Consider the following 17,008-nt stretch of genomic DNA (forward strand, 5'->3'; position numbering starts at 1 on the left):
ACCTTGAAAAGAAGTAAAAACTACCTTTCAGCAGCATGCACGAGAAATAAGTTAAGGTTGCCTTTTCAAAGCGGAACACGAGGTTTTAAAGATCTGCATGGAATTGGCCAGATCCACAAAGGCAACATGACATAGTAGTTTAGCAGGTAGAGAAATAGTCCACACGCAACATGCCACCGGCTGTCCTGTCCAACCAGCTGAAGACGCAGCCGCGTCCACGCGCGCAGACACGGTGTCCAGTCGCTTTGCGTCCATCGTGGTCCCGTGTACCCGGTCCGGGTCCCGGGAGGTGAGCTGAGGATGGTGCTGCGGGCAGGAGCTGGAGAGATCCTCCTCCACCTGCACGGATCGTGCTACTTGCTGCTCCTCCAACTCTCAAGTTTGGCTGCGCGAGTGTGAGAGAGAAACTGACAGACAACGCGGGCAGCATGCTCGTGCACGCCAAGAAGGGCACGCGCATGGGTGGGTGTTGAGTAAGAAATGCCAGTGAAATAAACGACATGAGAAAAAAAAAGGTAAGGGCATGTGTATTTGGTGGATTACCTTGGTCATTGGTGGTACACTTGTAAAGAACATGTATTCTTGGCCATGATAAAGAAAAAGACTTTGATTTAAAAAAAAATATATATATATATATATATAAAAATCTAATAACCACTCATGTTTTTTTGATTTCCTTTTCTGAACAGAAAACCCAATGACGCTCGTGGGATCAGCTTGTTCACTTTGAGAGACCAACACAAACAGTTTGTTGTAAAAAGATGAACTATTGAACTGTTATCACACTTGCTTATTTGTGCACGTTTCTCATAAATGTGAGAAAGAAACAGGCTTTAAATTGTAGATCAATTACCAAGAAGCGTTGTTGAAAGAAGTGACTTTACATTTTGTGTAAAGTTTTGATGTGTCAGGAGCCACATTAACGGTCATATTTCTTCCTGAAAATGACAACTACAAAGTTGCAGGGAAATACACAGGGATACAAACCGGCTAATACTTCACCTCTGTTGATATCCAAAAATTTAGCAATTCTGTTCAGCATCACATTTGGTACATTTTACCGTTTTGTTGACATTTCTTTAGGAAGTAAGTCCAAGATTTACAAGTCATATTTTTATTGACAAATAGTTTTATAACTTTCCTGCAAGGTACTTACAAAGACCCTTATAATAATAATAATAATAATAAAAAAAACAAACACCAAAACAATGTTGACAGTGGAGCACATTTGCGTCTCCGAACCATTTTCTCACATAGCTCGTCTTGTGCGACTTGTTTTTATAATGCTGTCTGTTACGACCCCAAAGAGGGAGGGAACATATTTTAGGACATGGGAGACGAGGGCATAAGTTTTTACACATTCAGTTTATTTTCTTTGATTTCTTTTTACGAGAGCCTCGTCCACCTGTCCAAAACAAACAAACAAACAAACAAACAAACAAACAAACAAACAAACAAACAAACAAACAAACAAACAAACAAACAAACAAACAAACAAACAAACAAACGGAACAGGAAAAAGTTTAACTGAAAAATGGGCGTGACTGCCCGGCCAAACGAAACAGGCAGGTGCGGCAATGGCCCAACCCTGTCCAGGGCCGCCGAACCAGTACCGACACCGAGCTACGGAAAAAAAAACACGAACCCTGACTAGACCCAGAGGGAAAATAAAAAGCGAAAACAGTACGGCCACGCCAAACTACCCAGAAAGAAAACACCCAACGGACCCATTAATTAAAGACAGGACAGCGTCTGCCACCACATTGTCCTCGCACAAATATGTATGATGACAATACCTGCTCTCAAGTCAACGCCACCACGAAGCCATCAACACCTGGTGGTGCTGAACTGGACAGATCCTGTCCACTGTCACCAGAGTGACGCGCGGCTCGGCGCATCTGTCACTCAAGCCACCAAAATGGCGGTTGTTGCTCTTGTATCGACCGAATCGTGGGAAGCCACCTCCATCCGGTGTGGTCGCTCCTGGTTTCCCCACTGCTCCTTCTAGTCACAGTGGGTTTACGTGTTTGCCACCGCGTGCGCCACGGCCCCAGACGTGATCATGTCCCGATAAACCCGCGCGAACTGTTCCGGACGCTCACAAACAGGGACAGGCGTCACTTCGGGGTAACTCGCAGCCTGCCACCAGCCAAGTCGTTCCCCATTATCATCGACACATTCCCGATATCGGGAAGCTTGGACGCACACACATTGTCTCCCGACCAGAGGTCCGACTCATGCACAATTCTGTGCAGGGGAACATCAATGTCCCGCATATTAAAGCTGCGCACCCGAACATATGAACCAACAGCCGTAGCACGACTCAACGGAAACACCCGCGCAAGGATAAATGACTGAGGCTGCCGTATCACGCAGGATCGTCACCGGGACCTTGCTCCTTATAGAGACACAAATCCATTCATCAAAAAAGGCTTTTCGGCAGCAAGATCATTGCGTTTTTGAGACTCACTCGATGGGCACACAGTGTGGACTGAAGCCACCGGCTGAAGGCCTCTTCATACTCCATAAGAACAAGACGAAAGTTCGCCAGTGCGGGGTCCTGCCGAACAAAATGACATAATTTCCTTCGGCCAGCTCCCTCTGGCCGAAGACATAAGTTTCGGCTGTGCCAACCACCCTGGCCGAACTATGTGGGTGCTGCACTGCCGAAACTTCTGCACTGCGCATGCGTGTTCCAGTTCGCTCATGACTATCAGTCATATTTTAATCATATTTAGCTTGTAAACATCGCTACTGTACGAGCGCCGCAGCTCGTCAAAATGTCCAGGCTTTTACATGATGCACCTGAACGCATCACAAATAGCTGTCATCTCCTGTAGTTAATAACGGACCAACATCGCGCTCGGACAAAAACTCTCTTTTATTACTGAAAAAGTTCAGAGAAATGTATTTCTGAAAGCACTGGAGGCGAGAAATAAACTGTTTAGTTGAAAAGTTTAAACGCCGCATCACAGACATGTGGCTGCTGCGAGGGGGCGTGGCCTGCGAGTTCGGCAGCTTCTTATCGGAGTATGAACAATCCTGCCGAAAAAGCTTTTTTTTCGGCAGCTGGCTGACGTCACTGCCGAATTTTCTTCTTGTTCCTATGGGTTCCAAAAGGGAGTATGCAGGGGCCTTTAGACAACTGTACATCTTCTCAAAGGCAAACCTATACATGTTGTACAAGTTTACAAGTTGACTAAAATGCCATGACCTTCCTTTCATTTTGTGAAAAAAACATACGAGTTTCTAAATATATCTTTGATAATGTAATTTTAATCATTCAAGATCAATCCATCAAGACGTCTTCGTGCGTCCCCATGGTAACAGCGTCCTCCCTGGCGTGGGGGCGTGGTGTATTATGGGAAAAAAAGTTGTGGGTAAATCAGTTGTTGGTTTGGTTTCACCTGCATGAAGGAGACTTTTAAAACTCCAACACAAAGAAGGTATGCAAACATCCGCAACTCATTTCGAACCGCGTACCCACCACTCACTTTTCAGGATTCAACTGTTTGTAGTAGGATAGGAAATAAATGTTATCGTAAAGTTCGCCTATTCGCTGTTATGTTGCGATGTTTTGAATTAAGTGGCTTCCCTGGTAACTGGTGACCGGCTTCCGTAGTTACTGATCGTAAAACCAGACGCACTGAAAGGTACGACACTTTGAAATCTTATTATAATGCGCTTAAAATGGCGTTCGCCAGAACAGCTTTGGATTTCTGTAGGGGTTTCTTAACATCTGCTTTTACTAGCAGTAACAAGTACGCTAAAGGAGGTCGGTCACTAGTTAACAGAGAAACCAATGGATCCGAAACACCGATGCTAACTTTAGCCGAGCATGGATAACTGCGCGATAACTCCGTAACGCACACCCGGTTATCAACTTCGATGTGTTATTCTGAATGCTTGTTCACAAAAACAAAAGTCTCACAGGTGGGGTAACAGTTCGTTTGAGTGACTGGCTTCTGTGTGACTATAGTGGTCATGTCCGGAGCGAGGATGCCCGCCCGCCCTGCGTCCGCGTCCGACGGTTTCAGCTCGACCCCGATCAAGACCGACATGGGGAAAGATTCCGCTGCACGCAAGGACTTTAAAGACGACATCCTAGTATCCGACGACGACGATACGTTTTCCCTGCTCTCCCCCATCTATCACGATAGCTTCGACACAGACGAGGAGGAGCAGGAGTCTGTCTCGTTTCAGCAGACTTCACCCCGCATGTCGCCAGTGAGGTGCTGCAGAAACCCTCCACATCTCCCTGTCCGGCCCCGCAACATGCTGCGGTATTAATATCTGCTGGTGGATTTCTTTTGTTTTGTAGGTGTGAGCTACCAAAGACGCCCTCAGAGCAGATGTTGGGTGCAGCCCTGCAGCCTCCAGCTTCACCCACACTTGGTGCATGGGAAGTGTGGCTGGTGAACAAAGCCAAAGAGGACAGGATCAAACTGGAACTCAAAGCAGAGGAGGCAAGACATCTGATAAACCATGCAATCCAAAACTAAACATACCTGTCTCTGTAATTGGGCTTCCTCTGAATTCTTTTTCTTCTTCTTTTCTTTCATCCCACAACTCAGGAGCGCCGACTAATAGAAAAAGAAGAACTGCAAGAAAGAGAGCGGAAAGAGAAAAGCATTTTCATGGAGGAGAAGATTCACGGATGGCTGAAAATGAAAAGAGAAAAGGTGTGTTGGGATTGTGTGTTTGAACATGGTGTAAACGTGCCACTTATAATAATACACTTCCACACACTAATGTCTCCATCATCACCATTCATCTTCTATTCCACTTAATCCAGTGCTGGGTGCTGGAGCCAATCCCAGCTCACTCTGGAGGGCAGGGTACACCCAGGACGGGTCACCGGACACAGCAACAGACACACACACTCATATTCACGCCCCGGAGTTTAGGGTCACTATTTAACCTCACACCGTGGGAGGAAACCCACGCACACAGATTGAACATGCAAACTCCACACAGAAAGGTCCCGGCCAGTGTTTGAACCCATGACCTTTTTTTTGCCGTGAGGAGAGACTGTTAACGGCTGCTCCGTCATCTAATATTTCCCCAAATGATTTGTATATATTGATGTCTTTACTAATATTCAGTGTTATTGTGGATATAAAATGCTTGTTGCCAAAGGATGAAGCTGCTTTGCCTTGTCTTACTTTCCCTTTTTTTTTCTTCAAATCTTTTGTTAGGAGAGGAATGAGCAACTTGAAAAAAAGAATAAAGAGCTGGAGAAAATACAGAGGCGGCAGGAGAAACAAAGGGAGATCCAACAAAAAGCTCAGCAGAAGTACAAAGACTGGCTGCAGAAAAAGAACCAGGAAGAGAAAGAAAAAGAAAAGAAAGAAAAAGTAATGTGGTTCTTCCATAGATGCTTTTGTTTGTTAATTGTTTTTACAAAGAACACTCGGAGGGTGGAGGAATGAGAAAGATTGTGAAGGATTTTCTGTGTCTGGCAGGAGGAAGCTTCCCTCAAGGAGGAGCAGGAGAAGGAGCGCCGCAGGAAAGCGGATGAGACGTTTAAAGAATGGCTGGCAAAGGCTGATGAAAAAGGCAAAGCGAGTCCCCAATCGCCCAGTCACCTAGGAAGTAATGGCATTTAAGTAGTTTGAGTTTTTGAGCAACAGCGCTGTTAAAACTCGTATTGTACTAAATGTAATTTTAGCTAATTATTCTGTAACGTCATATTGAGTCGTTCTCTTTCAGGTCCCTACGACAAATCCTACCCATCCCCCAGCTTCTACAATCCGATTCCCTGGAAGCCGATTCAAGTCCCGCCGCCAGAGACATGTGTGATCAAGACATCCGTAAAGAAACCCTCAAAGCAGAGAGGGAGCGGGCGGAGCTCCGGCAGCGCCGTTAGACTGAGAAACAGCGCGAGGAGGCGACTGTAGCCTAGTGACAGCTCTGTATGATTTCACCACCACTCATCTCCAACAGGCCGAGGCTCTGCTGAGTCACTGAAAACATTTCTGTCTTCCAATGTGGCCACAATGATCCAAACACCCGCCCATAAGCTTGTTGCATTTGTCTGCGTTTCATGATGTTGAGATTCTTCACATGATTTTACCAAGATTATTTGTTCTGAAGCTTTTTGCAATTACTCCTAAATATGTTAACTCAGCGTTTATACAATGAGTGTGTTTTTCTGTTGTTTAATGCTCTGTAAATTTAATAAATTTTTATTTAGATTTTATATGAAAAAACAAAACGTAACTGTTTTTCATTCCAACCTTATTTACTGGGCCATTGAAAAGAAAAGAAAAAAAACTACACTTGGCAGTAAATAATGACTCAGACGCCGACCACGGCGCAGAAAGAGCGTGGCTTGGTGGTCACAGCCAAAGATAGACCCGGCTCGGTCAAGTGCCCCTCACACTCACATATTGTTCTGTGTCCAGCTGTGCCTTGTTCTTCTGTGGGCTGAGATGACGACAGAAGCGAGTGAGGGGGTGGAGATAGAGAGAGAGAGAGAGAGAGAGACTCAAAGCTGCACTCATTCTGTGTAAGCATCTCACTGTGATGACAATGTGTGAAGCCTGAGGTAAAATATATATTTATTTTTTTACATTTTACGTGAGAATGAGTGTTCTTAACAAGTCTGTTTGTGTGTGTGTGTGTGTGTGTGTGTGTGTGTGTGTGTGTGTGTGTGTGTGTGTTGCGTTGCGCTTCAGCTGGTCTATCTGTTGCTGACTGCTGTGGAATGTGTTGCTTGACAGCACCCACTGAGGGGGCTCATAACGCAGGGCATTCTACGTGGTAATTGAAAAAAAAACCGAGTGTGTGTTTTACTGAAAATATGCCAAAACAGATTTTAATGCGCTTACATCTGAATATTTACGTGACAGGTGTGATTTAAGCTGTTTGTTTAAGGCTGTTTGTGCAGTGACCTTTTGAGCAAAGCTTCTCCTCTAGATGGGCTTGTTTTTGTTTTTTAGGGATGTTTCTAGCAACTAACGTCTGTCAACAACAAACATACAAAAAAAAGTTAGATCCATAATTTATAGGTGATTGTTTAACTTTACCTGATACAATAGTGTGTACATTAAGAGCCTTTAATCACAATATTCAACAACCATGTACCGTCATTTTGTTCCTTGGTGGTTGTCGTTGTGTATAACTACACAGTCTGTTCAGATTCAATGTATTCCTTTAACTTCTTCAAGCTTTTCCCTTCAACACACTTTAGGGGAATAATATTTTTCAAGGTCTGTATTTTGCACCAGAAGGTTCCATTCTGATCGGCTTCATGTTGAGATTGCAGTCATTTTCATTAGTAATTGTCTGGTTTTGTGAAAATATAAACGTTTCCATCACATATGCTCTGCACCACAACAAAGAATGTTCAGATTTAAAGGCTGTTATGGCACTCAAGATGAAATTGGGCTGGATGTTTGTCCCTGAACTCCACCTTGTTTGACACCATTGCCCCTCCTGCTTAGTGCTACTACTCACACACTCCCCACGTCACTGAATGGAAATGAATCACCTCTGATGGTTCACGTCAAAGATCTGAGAACCGCTTGGTCGTTGGCTGAAACAAACTAAAATCTCAAACTGACTCATACTTCTTATGCCGACTAGAGAGAGTTCAGACGTTCAATAGTTCATGTGAGTTCAGTTCTACACGTCCCTCGTTTTTTCTAAGTTTTAACCCAAAAGTTTGGGATCATGAACAATTTCCAGGTGTGGAAGTAACAATAAGTCCATATTCTGATCTGTAGATGTCAGTATTTTCTGTCAATAGTAGCTTGACTCTTTATTTGGAGGAAGTGTCTGTTTTGCATCCACCTTAGTTCACGAAGCAAATGACCCTCTTGTACAAAATACTTAGTGAAAGTTTTGTATTCCTAAAAAAAAAAAAAATGAGTACAGTTAGTGCAAATTCTGCGGACTGCAAAAGTCAGAAGTGGCATAAACCTTCTCCACCTACTACTGATGAATAGATAGACATCAGATATGAAATATGTTTTTTCTCTGAGTATGTCAAACTTAATTTGTATTATTATTATTATTAATTATTTATTATTATTATTATTATTATTATTATTATTATTATTATTATTCACTGACTGCTAAATTATTCCCCCCAAAAAATTTTAATTCAAATTTATTTGATTTTAAAACATAGATTTTTATTTAGTTTTTTTTTTCAGTGAGTTTTCTTTGAACAAAGTCCACATTAATGTTGTGGATCATAAATGGGGAAACAAAAAGTAATGGAAGAATTAACTAAACACCAGACGAACAGCAAACCAGATCTTCCCAGATGCTTTGCAATGTGTGCTCAAATGGAATATTGTGTTTTGCAATTGTTTTTTCTAAATATACACTTTAAAAAAAAAAGAAGAAGAAATGTGCCTTTTGTGTAAATATCTTCAATTGAATGCCTACTTTTGACAATGGTTGAAAAGTTACTAATAATTAGAGTAGTTTTAAAGAGGAGTGTATTTTAACAACAGTACTTTAAAGTCCTAGTTAAATATTTTCAGACCTCTTTCCACCTCGGGTGACTGATATTCCGTTTATCCGCCTACTTCAGGTCCTGTTTTCAATTTCTCCGTCTGAGTAGGGAAAAGAATAAGTAAATCCATATCCCAAGATGCAGTGGTGCAGGTGGGCCAGCAGCTGGAGGTCACACCTACCAACACAGGTAAGAGGCGTGTCCTACGCCGTCCCACAGTGAAAGTGAGTGTGGTGAAGGTGTAGCAGGCTGAAGGAGGGCAGGAGTCTAAAGGGCAGGAGGACACGCTACCGCTTGTGGTTTCTCCTGCAAGAATGTGTCTGAAGGCGTAACCCAGATATGTAAACCTCCCCGGGATGAACAAACAGACTTTTCCACGTTGTCACATGTGAACAGGGGACTTTGAGTCCTCTGCTGTGTGTCACTGTCATGGGTCTTTGGATTTTTGCCGAGCTCAGCCGATGAGAGGAAGACGAGAGACACAAAGAACATGAAGATCATTTAAATGTTCTCTTACTTAACATTCGAATTGCACATATCCTCATGGGCCCAAATTGCTGGATTTACTGCCCTTGATTGTCTTTGTTATTTATTTACTTTCCTAAGGAAGATGTGGCTTGTGTTTCAGCAAACAGCCTCACTTCTTATTGACACAACTTGGAAGAAACCAGTTCTGTTGCATGGAGGCGCATAGGGGTTGGATTTAGTGTTTCCACCTCAGTATTTGTGGTGAAGTTTCTGTTGATCTTCCCTTGGTCACCATGCAGTCTGCAATATCGGAGAATGAAGACGCCTTCGACTTTCTCTTCAAAATCATCCTGGTCGGGGACTCGGATGTTGGAAAGACCTGCGTGGTGCAGCGCTTCAAGTCTGGCATTTTCATTGAGAAGCAGCAGAACACCATCGGGGTGGACTTTACCGTCCGCACCATGGATATTGATGGGAAGAAGGTGAAAGTAAGTGTTTCTGACCAACCTTTTCCTTTGACATTTCTCACATCACATTTTTACATGCACCATATTAAATGCATTGAATTGTAAAAACCTGTCAGTGTGTGTGTGTGTGTGTGTGCGTGTGTGTGTGTGTGTGTGTGTGTGTGTGTGTTTGTGCTTCAATAACATCACTGCTTATTTGAGTTAATCAGTGAACTTGCCCTCCAAGATAGAGGTGTGGCTGACTCCCTCTTACGTCTGATATCATCAGTGTGTTGGCTTTCTGGGTGTGTTCTTCTGTTTACAACAGGGATGTTTGATCAGTCTGAGACTCTCCACTGTTTTTTAAGTATCTTCTGAAACTGAGGAAATTAGGTTAAGCCATTTTTTATTTTTATTTTTTACTGTTGTTGTAGATGCAGGTGTGGGACACCGCAGGCCAGGAGCGCTTCCGGACTATAACCCAGAGCTACTACCGCAGTGCCCACGGGGCCATGGTGGCCTACGACATCACCCGCCGCGCCACCTTCGAATCCGTCCCCCACTGGATCAGGGAGGTGGAGCAGTACGGAGCTGCCAGTGTGGTACTTGTACTTATTGGTGTGTACAATTTTCTGTACTTCTCCATCTGCTTCACATGCTGACGGTCCATCACACACACTCACACACCTGCAGGCCATTTTGGAATAATCAGTTCACCTAACAGGCCTGATCAAATCGAGAGACGTCGGAGAAAAGAATCCCTGTCCATGCACAGGAGGAATACAGAAACCCCCCCCACAGGGCTGGACTCGAATGGGGGGTCATTCACACTGTGACGCGAGAGGGCTTCACACTACCTAATCTGTCCACTTAAAACAAGTTCAGGTGTAGACGACACTATAAAGAGCAAAACACCACGAGCCTTCATTTGATTCATCACACTCAAATTTTACAATAATGTTCCAAGTTTTCCTCTTTATATATATATATATATATATATATATATATATATATATATACTCTCTTGTGTTGAAGGGAGGCCCCTCTGGTCGTTCTGCGTCAGCTCTATGATGGGCAGTGTACCTTGTGTTGTTAACTGGCATTGGCTCCAGATATCCGTAATCCTACTCTAGATGGAGCCGTTACAGGTGATGACTGAAATATACGGATTTATAAGCTGCTGATTCATGGAGTCGGCAAAATTTAGCATCAACTGAGAAAATGATGAAACACTGAAAGCATTGATGGAAAAAAACTATATCACAATGTTGAATGTAAAAGTTAAATTGTAGATGTATTTATGGGCCACGCAGTGGTGTATAGTGGTTAGCTCTGTCTGGGCCAAACCTGTGTGTTACCTTTCCGTTGTCTACACCTAGAATCATTTCCATGGCTGACTGAAGGGTGGCACAGTGAGAAATTCCCCGGTTCGAGTCCAGCCTGGGAGGCTTTCCTTTGTGTATGTGCCGTGGATTTTCTCCGGGTTTTTTACAAAGAATCAAAAACATGCATTTTAGGTGAATTAGTGACCTTAATGATAGACTCAGGATTTAGAGTTCCAGTTATTTATATATCATATTACACTTGATCAGATAGTGTGACACCCCTGGTCTATATTAACAGCTGCACAGCCGATTCAGCCGACTCCACGGCCCGGTCACTCTGCTCTGCTCACCACTGCAGGGAACAAGTCCGACCTCCACGCTCAGAGGCAGGTGCTGTTCGAGGACGCGTGCACTTTGGCAGAGAACAACAGCGTGCTGGCAGCTCTGGAAACCTCCGCCAAGGAGGCCCAAAACGTGGAGGCCGCCTTCACCCTGATGGCCCGGGAGCTGCTGGCTCGAAATGGCACCACCATGACGGACGAGGGATCGCAAGAATGGCCCCAGTTGATGTTGGGTAACAGCTCTCACCCCGTTCATGGCGTGGCGCCTACAGGTGGAAAATGCGGGTGCTGAGGAGACTGACGCAGGGACGTACCGATTAAGACGAAATATCTGTGTGGTTGAAGGTTTTTTTTTTTTTTTACCCACAGAAGGAAAGGTACTTAAAGAGAAACAATCTGTAATGCAGTTTTTGTGCAGTAAGGTTTTGTATGTATTTGTATTATTTATAAGTTTGAGTGATATCTGTAACACAGGCGTTAAACAGCACTTGCCTGTTAAATGTAGTTATATTGTTCTGGAGATAAAAGCTGCTGTGACGACAAACCACTGCTGGAGGAATCTGAACAACGGTAAAACACACACATTCCCATAGCGCACACACAACTCTTAGTGTCCTCCCATCTTTTAATCGTCACACAGTATGGCTTTTACAGTATAGAATTCAACAAATTATTCACAAGTCTAACAAACCAGCATATGTAGTTTTATTACTGATGTTAAAACACAGTTGCATTATCATCCTCTTCAATTCAATCCCACTGAATAAGACAGGTTTGCACAAAAAAAAAAAAGTTGACATGTAATTTGATGAACTAAGATTAGTTTCATGTGCATTATTCATGTTTGAAACAAAGCTAAAATATAAGAGCAAGACCAGCAAACACCCACCAAGTGGACAGGGTTGTTTATTTTAGAAAGGCACTGTGACCCTGGTCACGCAGACTATTGTGCAAAGAATAAAATCCACCTTCCTCTGGACTCTAAGTGGTATTTTTACTGCAAAGCTTTTTCTGGATTGATCCGAACAATACAAAGCTGCATTGTGGTGTCTATGAACTCAACTCTCGTCTGCCACCCGACGAATTCTTAACATCTGAATGTAATGAGACATGTGCAGCCAAACAACTAGGTTTGTATTACTTACAGTTGTTCTTTATTTTGAAGGCAGGACGGATATTGCACTGGATGAATCCTCAACAGCATTTATGTGTGGACACAGTGATGATGTGAGAGTATTTATTTATTTATTTTTTTAAAAAGCTGCAAGAATCCGGTGCAAAGACGACTTAAAATTGAACTACATTCCGTGTTAAAATTGCTTATTTTTGCCGTTTCTATGGCACTGGAACACCATAACAGCTACGCCTCGCCTCACATACTCCAAAAAAACAAACAAACAAACCCAAAAACCCTCACAAACCCCGTGTTAGATCTTAAGAGCTGAGTTTGAGCGACTACTCCAGAGGCCAGCCTTCTTCCTGGAACACCAGCTCCACGGCCTCCTTCACATCCTGCACCAGGGAGGACGGCTGCAACAGGCTGGGGTCGAATCGGAAGTCCCTGTGGCCGTGGAAAATGCGTTGCTCCGTGACGGTTTCCGTTTGGTCTGCGGGCGGCTCCCGCTGGTCTCTGCTGTACACGCCCGTGCACACCAAGATGGAGCTGCACCGCTCGGGGAGGTCGCCTTTCGCGCCGTCAGTGCTGCTGTCGGCCTGCGTACGACGAGAAGCCTGGAGGTAGTGGTTGTACAGGTTGGCACCGTAAACATCAGCCATGGGGTTATCGCTGTGAAAAGAGATGATTCAGTTCAGTTTTATTTAATACAAGTTATTCCAAGGCACTTTTACAGAGAAAAACTCAGAGGAGACGGTGGAAATGAAGAAGAAACCTGCAGACTCAGAGGTGGAGACTTTCTGCTGTTACAGTTGGTGTTACGGGATAGGAGGAGAGAAAAAGACATGCAGGTTGTGTAAAAAAGGATTCAAACCCTGGTTCAAGTAGGGATTCTCTATTTGATATCTCTCAATTCCATCTGCATCTTAGGAAATGTTTTCAGTGAAATGTCTTTCTCTACTAATCAACCAACATTAAAACTCAGTTCATCCTCTGGAGCATATTACTTCATAAGATGTATGATTAGTCAGATCTATTTATCACAATCAAGTCGGTTAAAGGAAAAACTATTTAAATACTGATCTGTGGACCGGGATGCATGCCGGTGTAGTGGTGAGCACTCTGGCCTCACAGTGAGAATACCCTGGTTTAATTTCAGGCTGAATTGCTCGTTCACACTGCAGGGAAATGCGAACCAATTCTCATTTTTTACGCACAAGTGACTCATATCCGACCTGTTTTGTGGCCATGTGAAAGCTCCAATTCCAATTTTTTTTTCACACCAGACCCAGGCTTCAGTCGTATGTGGTACCAATTCAGATATTTTTCTACATGCGACTGCTTCATCACCGACGTCCCTGATAAGCGCCGGAGGAAGCGGCTCCACCAAACTGTTAAAAGCTGTGCTCACTATTCCTCATTCCTCCTCTTCCCCTCATCATTTTGTCTAGATTTTCTCGGCTCGTATTTAACAACCACTTGAAAATGAATTTACACGCTGAACGGTGTTGCCAGATATGGCGGGTATCGCCCGATTGGGCAGCCAAACTCTCTCACCTTTTAACTTTGTTTACGTCCTGCATTTGTGTGTTCATGGCGTTTTCATTATTACACATATAATAGTTTTAGGGTTTTAACATGATTCCTACACAGACTGGGATTTGTGCTGGTTTTTATCCAGGTGTGTGGGTTTTATGTTGTTTGACACACAGACAGGCAACCCTGGTGCTGACCGGCGTCCATATTTACTTCCGTCAACAGTGTCTTTTGCACTCTGGGGCCTGAAACCGCCGGGTCCGATCACGTCCACACGACGGTCTGATAGAGTTCGCGTTTATAACGTAATGTAAACAATCACGCAAAAAAAAAAAAAAAAAATCTGACTCAAGCTAAACATTGTAATTGAGCATCAAGACCTGCAGTGTGAACGCAGCCTCGGTTGCATAAAGTGAAGAAAGAGGTTGGACCGAATCACTCACCCAATAGCATACAACGTCTTCACAGGCGTCGTCCACCCGAGTCTCTCCGCCTGCTGTCTGATCAGCAGCTCGGCGTAGTTGTACGTCACCACGCTGGGTTTACCGATCAGAGCCTCGTACTTCAGCTCGCAGCCGGTCACCTTCTTGTACAGACTCTCGAGGCACACCAGGAACATACCGTGGCCAAACCTACAAAATAATACAATCACAATTTTAGTGAAACTGCTGCTGCATTAAAAAACAAAACAACTGACCCTTTCCGAGGGTCACGGGAACATGAACCTTGGGTTCTTTGCCTCTGCCATCCACAGCAGGTCCATGTTACAGGCCAGGACTGGGATGTGAGGATTTTGCATCGAGTTCCAGGAGTTGTCGGGGTTTCCGCTGGTTAGGAGCACATCAACGATGAGCTGGAGGTTCGTCTCCCATCTGATTGGCTCTCCGAATAAGATAACAGCTGGAACACAAGAGATGCATGATTATTTTTTATTTTTTTTTAAATATACATGGACATTGCAATAATTTGTATAAAGTGCAAAAGTGGTAAATTGTCAGGAAATGTAGTGATTGTGTGTAAACATACCGTCTATTGGCCGCAAGCCTTTATTGGGAGGAATCTGTAAGACAATGTAAGTGAATATTAATATGCTTGAACTCATCTCTAATTGAATGTCACATCGGTTTATTTTTTTAAGTACATACACCATCTTTAGGCCTTCGGTCGTGGTCCACAACGTCCAGAACTGGGTATGCGTCCCTGAGCATATCGATGGTCACAACATCCTCGAAACCCAGGCTGGAGTTCGGTGGGTTAAAGTCCAGTTGTGAGTCAAAAGGCACATTTAAACTGTAAGAACCTCACATATTTTTCTGTCACAATGCGTACGTGACTGTATTTCTTTAAAGACACAAGCTGTGTTTTCTCAGCGTTCGCCAGGACAGCTACAGATTTTGGTCGGGTTTGTTAACATCTGCTGTGAAAAGGGGACGCTCGAGGGAAGACGGTCACCAGTTAAACAGGGAAACCGGTTAATCCGAAACACCGGTGGCATCGGCGGGCCTGGAGATCTCCCTATACTCGTAGCGGATCACTAGAAGTAGTAGAAACAGGATACTTGTGAGCAACTTCTTCAACGGGACCTTGTCCAGAGACCAGCACACGCATTTTGTGGAACTGGGTAAACATTCGCAGCGGACTGTGGGACAGCATGACTTGCTCTGGAGACACCTGGGACAAAAAGAGAGAAGAAGAGATTAGTGTCAAAGAAAGACAAAGCGAAGAAATACAGATTTACAAGACGTCCATCGTACCTCCACCTCCAGGAGACGTGACAGATGTTCAGCTTTGGCCTGCCTCATGCAGTTCCCAGCGTTGGTGACGAACACCACGGGGACTCTGTAGTTCCCATGGCGGTCCACCAAGTTCTTGAAGCACTGCTTGGCTGCCGGGATCAGCGTTTTACCTCGAACCAGCACCCCGTCGATGTCAAAGAGGAGCCCGAAGGAGCCGGGGCCCTGTTATGGGTTTTGTGTGATGTGACAACACAAAGTTACCCATTAACTTGTGGAGATACTACAGAGTGAACGCAGTTGAATTGAGACTTTGTTCCCGGCTAAAGCCAATATGAGGAGGTGGGTGCAGCACAGAGCTTTATTCAGTAATAACAGAAAGGATGATGCGATCAATTTCAACATCATCAACATGCTGCCGTTGTTTTCTCAAACATTAGTTGGCAAATCAATACCTCTCATTCATGATTAAGTTTTAAAACTTTTCCACGGGATGGAGCTTCTAGTTATATTAACTCATAAACCATATTCTGTCCACAACGTTCAGGATCTGATATTTCTGTTTTATGATATCCAGACACTTCTGATTCACCTATTTGGTACACATTCTGTACTTTCAAGAGCACGTGTGGTGTATTACTGACAGATATTCACATTTAAGAATATCTTGGGGAAAAAATATGGATGGAAGTGGTCACTTTTGTTTAAACAATTCTACAATGAAAATTGAATAAATTTAACTCTCCTCTTTAGTCTGTCACCGGTCTCTCTGGATGTGAAACTGGAGATTTCCTCTTTCTAGGAATCAGACTGTTGAGCTTTCTTATCATCTCCAAACCCCAGTCAGTTTACATCTTAAAATGTATTTGGTTTCAAATGATCACATCATGCACTTACTTGACTATAGTTTCTTCTGAGCCAGGACGAGCTGTTGACTTGTTTTGAAGCTCCCTGGCAGCTTGACTTCAGGAGCTGCCAGCCACTTCTTCTTAACGCTCGGACTCGTTGCATTTCTGCAGGCACGTGCGCGTCAAACCCGGAGGGTGAACACGGAGACAGACACTCAACGAAGCAGAGGGCTGGAACCGCAAAACATGATATCTCCAGCAGTGACACCACAAATCTGTGCTACCTCCTCATGCTGTCACCATTCAAGAATTAAATTTAAAAAAAAAAAGCCGCGCGCATGCGCTGAACATCAGAGCGCACATACTTCCTGTTCGATGTGACGTCACGAGTGAAGGGAAACGCACGAGTCTCGCTTCTGCAGAAACAAAAGTGATAGATTTTGAATTTAAATGAGGAAAAAGAAACGCTTCGTATTTCCTCGATTTATTACGTTTGTGTTATAAGTGCCCGTTGCTCGTTTTTAAAAAGTTTCTTTTTTAAACAATGAAAACCTCAAGAACAGTCAGAATAATAGTTTTTGGAGTGGTATTCAGGAGTGTCAAACGTATTTTATTTCTGGGCCCACATACAGCCCAATTTAATTTCGAGTGAGCCAGACTGGTAAAACTAGTGCCATATTGAAATTTACAAAATAAAATTAGTTGTGGTTCTGGGTATGCGTGGTAA

At 43.8% G+C, this 17,008-nt stretch overlaps 3 protein-coding genes across 5 annotated transcripts; 2 read left to right on the plus strand and 1 right to left on the minus strand.

Annotated features, from left to right (window-relative positions):
* The first annotated feature begins 3,361 nt into the window (after window positions 1–3,361).
* On the plus strand, window positions 3,362–6,206 carry ccdc34 (coiled-coil domain containing 34). 2 transcript variants are annotated; one of them, XM_080475031.1, is made up of 7 exons: window positions 3,362–3,446; window positions 3,980–4,232; window positions 4,322–4,466; window positions 4,575–4,682; window positions 5,199–5,357; window positions 5,466–5,595; window positions 5,713–6,206. In XM_080475031.1, the coding sequence occupies exons 2-7, from the start codon at window positions 3,985–3,987 to the stop codon at window positions 5,898–5,900; spliced, it is 978 nt and encodes a 325-aa protein (XP_080331157.1). In that variant the 5' UTR covers window positions 3,362–3,446; window positions 3,980–3,984; the 3' UTR covers window positions 5,901–6,206. The 2 variants fall into 2 exon arrangements, with proteins under 2 accessions (XP_080331157.1, XP_080331158.1); XM_080475032.1 differs by lacking the exon at window positions 3,362–3,446 and adding an exon at window positions 3,612–3,653 and having other exon boundaries at window positions 5,713–6,036.
* Window positions 6,207–6,407: 201 nt separating this feature from the next.
* Window positions 6,408–12,358, plus strand: rab19 (RAB19, member RAS oncogene family). 2 transcript variants are annotated; one of them, XM_080475037.1, is made up of 5 exons: window positions 6,408–6,550; window positions 8,549–8,659; window positions 9,238–9,426; window positions 9,819–10,002; window positions 11,068–12,033. In XM_080475037.1, exons 2-5 carry the CDS (start codon window positions 8,609–8,611, stop codon window positions 11,340–11,342), a joined length of 699 nt encoding a protein of 232 aa, XP_080331163.1. In that variant the 5' UTR covers window positions 6,408–6,550; window positions 8,549–8,608; the 3' UTR covers window positions 11,343–12,033. The 2 variants fall into 2 exon arrangements, with proteins under 2 accessions (XP_080331163.1, XP_080331162.1); XM_080475036.1 differs by lacking the exons at window positions 6,408–6,550; window positions 8,549–8,659 and having other exon boundaries at window positions 8,688–9,426; window positions 11,008–12,358.
* On the minus strand, window positions 12,178–16,658 carry hdhd5 (haloacid dehalogenase like hydrolase domain containing 5). Its single transcript, XM_080475029.1, has 8 exons — window positions 16,331–16,658; window positions 15,455–15,658; window positions 15,259–15,371; window positions 14,846–14,939; window positions 14,727–14,760; window positions 14,426–14,600; window positions 14,144–14,332; window positions 12,178–12,836 (listed from the first exon to the last, which is right to left on the minus strand). The coding sequence occupies exons 1-8, from the start codon at window positions 16,442–16,444 to the stop codon at window positions 12,506–12,508; spliced, it is 1,254 nt and encodes a 417-aa protein (XP_080331155.1). The 5' UTR covers window positions 16,445–16,658; the 3' UTR covers window positions 12,178–12,505.
* Between the last annotated feature and the right edge of the window lie 350 nt (window positions 16,659–17,008).

This window comes from Lipophrys pholis (assembly GCF_963383615.2).
Source record: "Lipophrys pholis genome assembly, chromosome: 11".
Lineage (NCBI taxonomy): Eukaryota > Metazoa > Chordata > Actinopteri > Blenniiformes > Blenniidae > Lipophrys > Lipophrys pholis.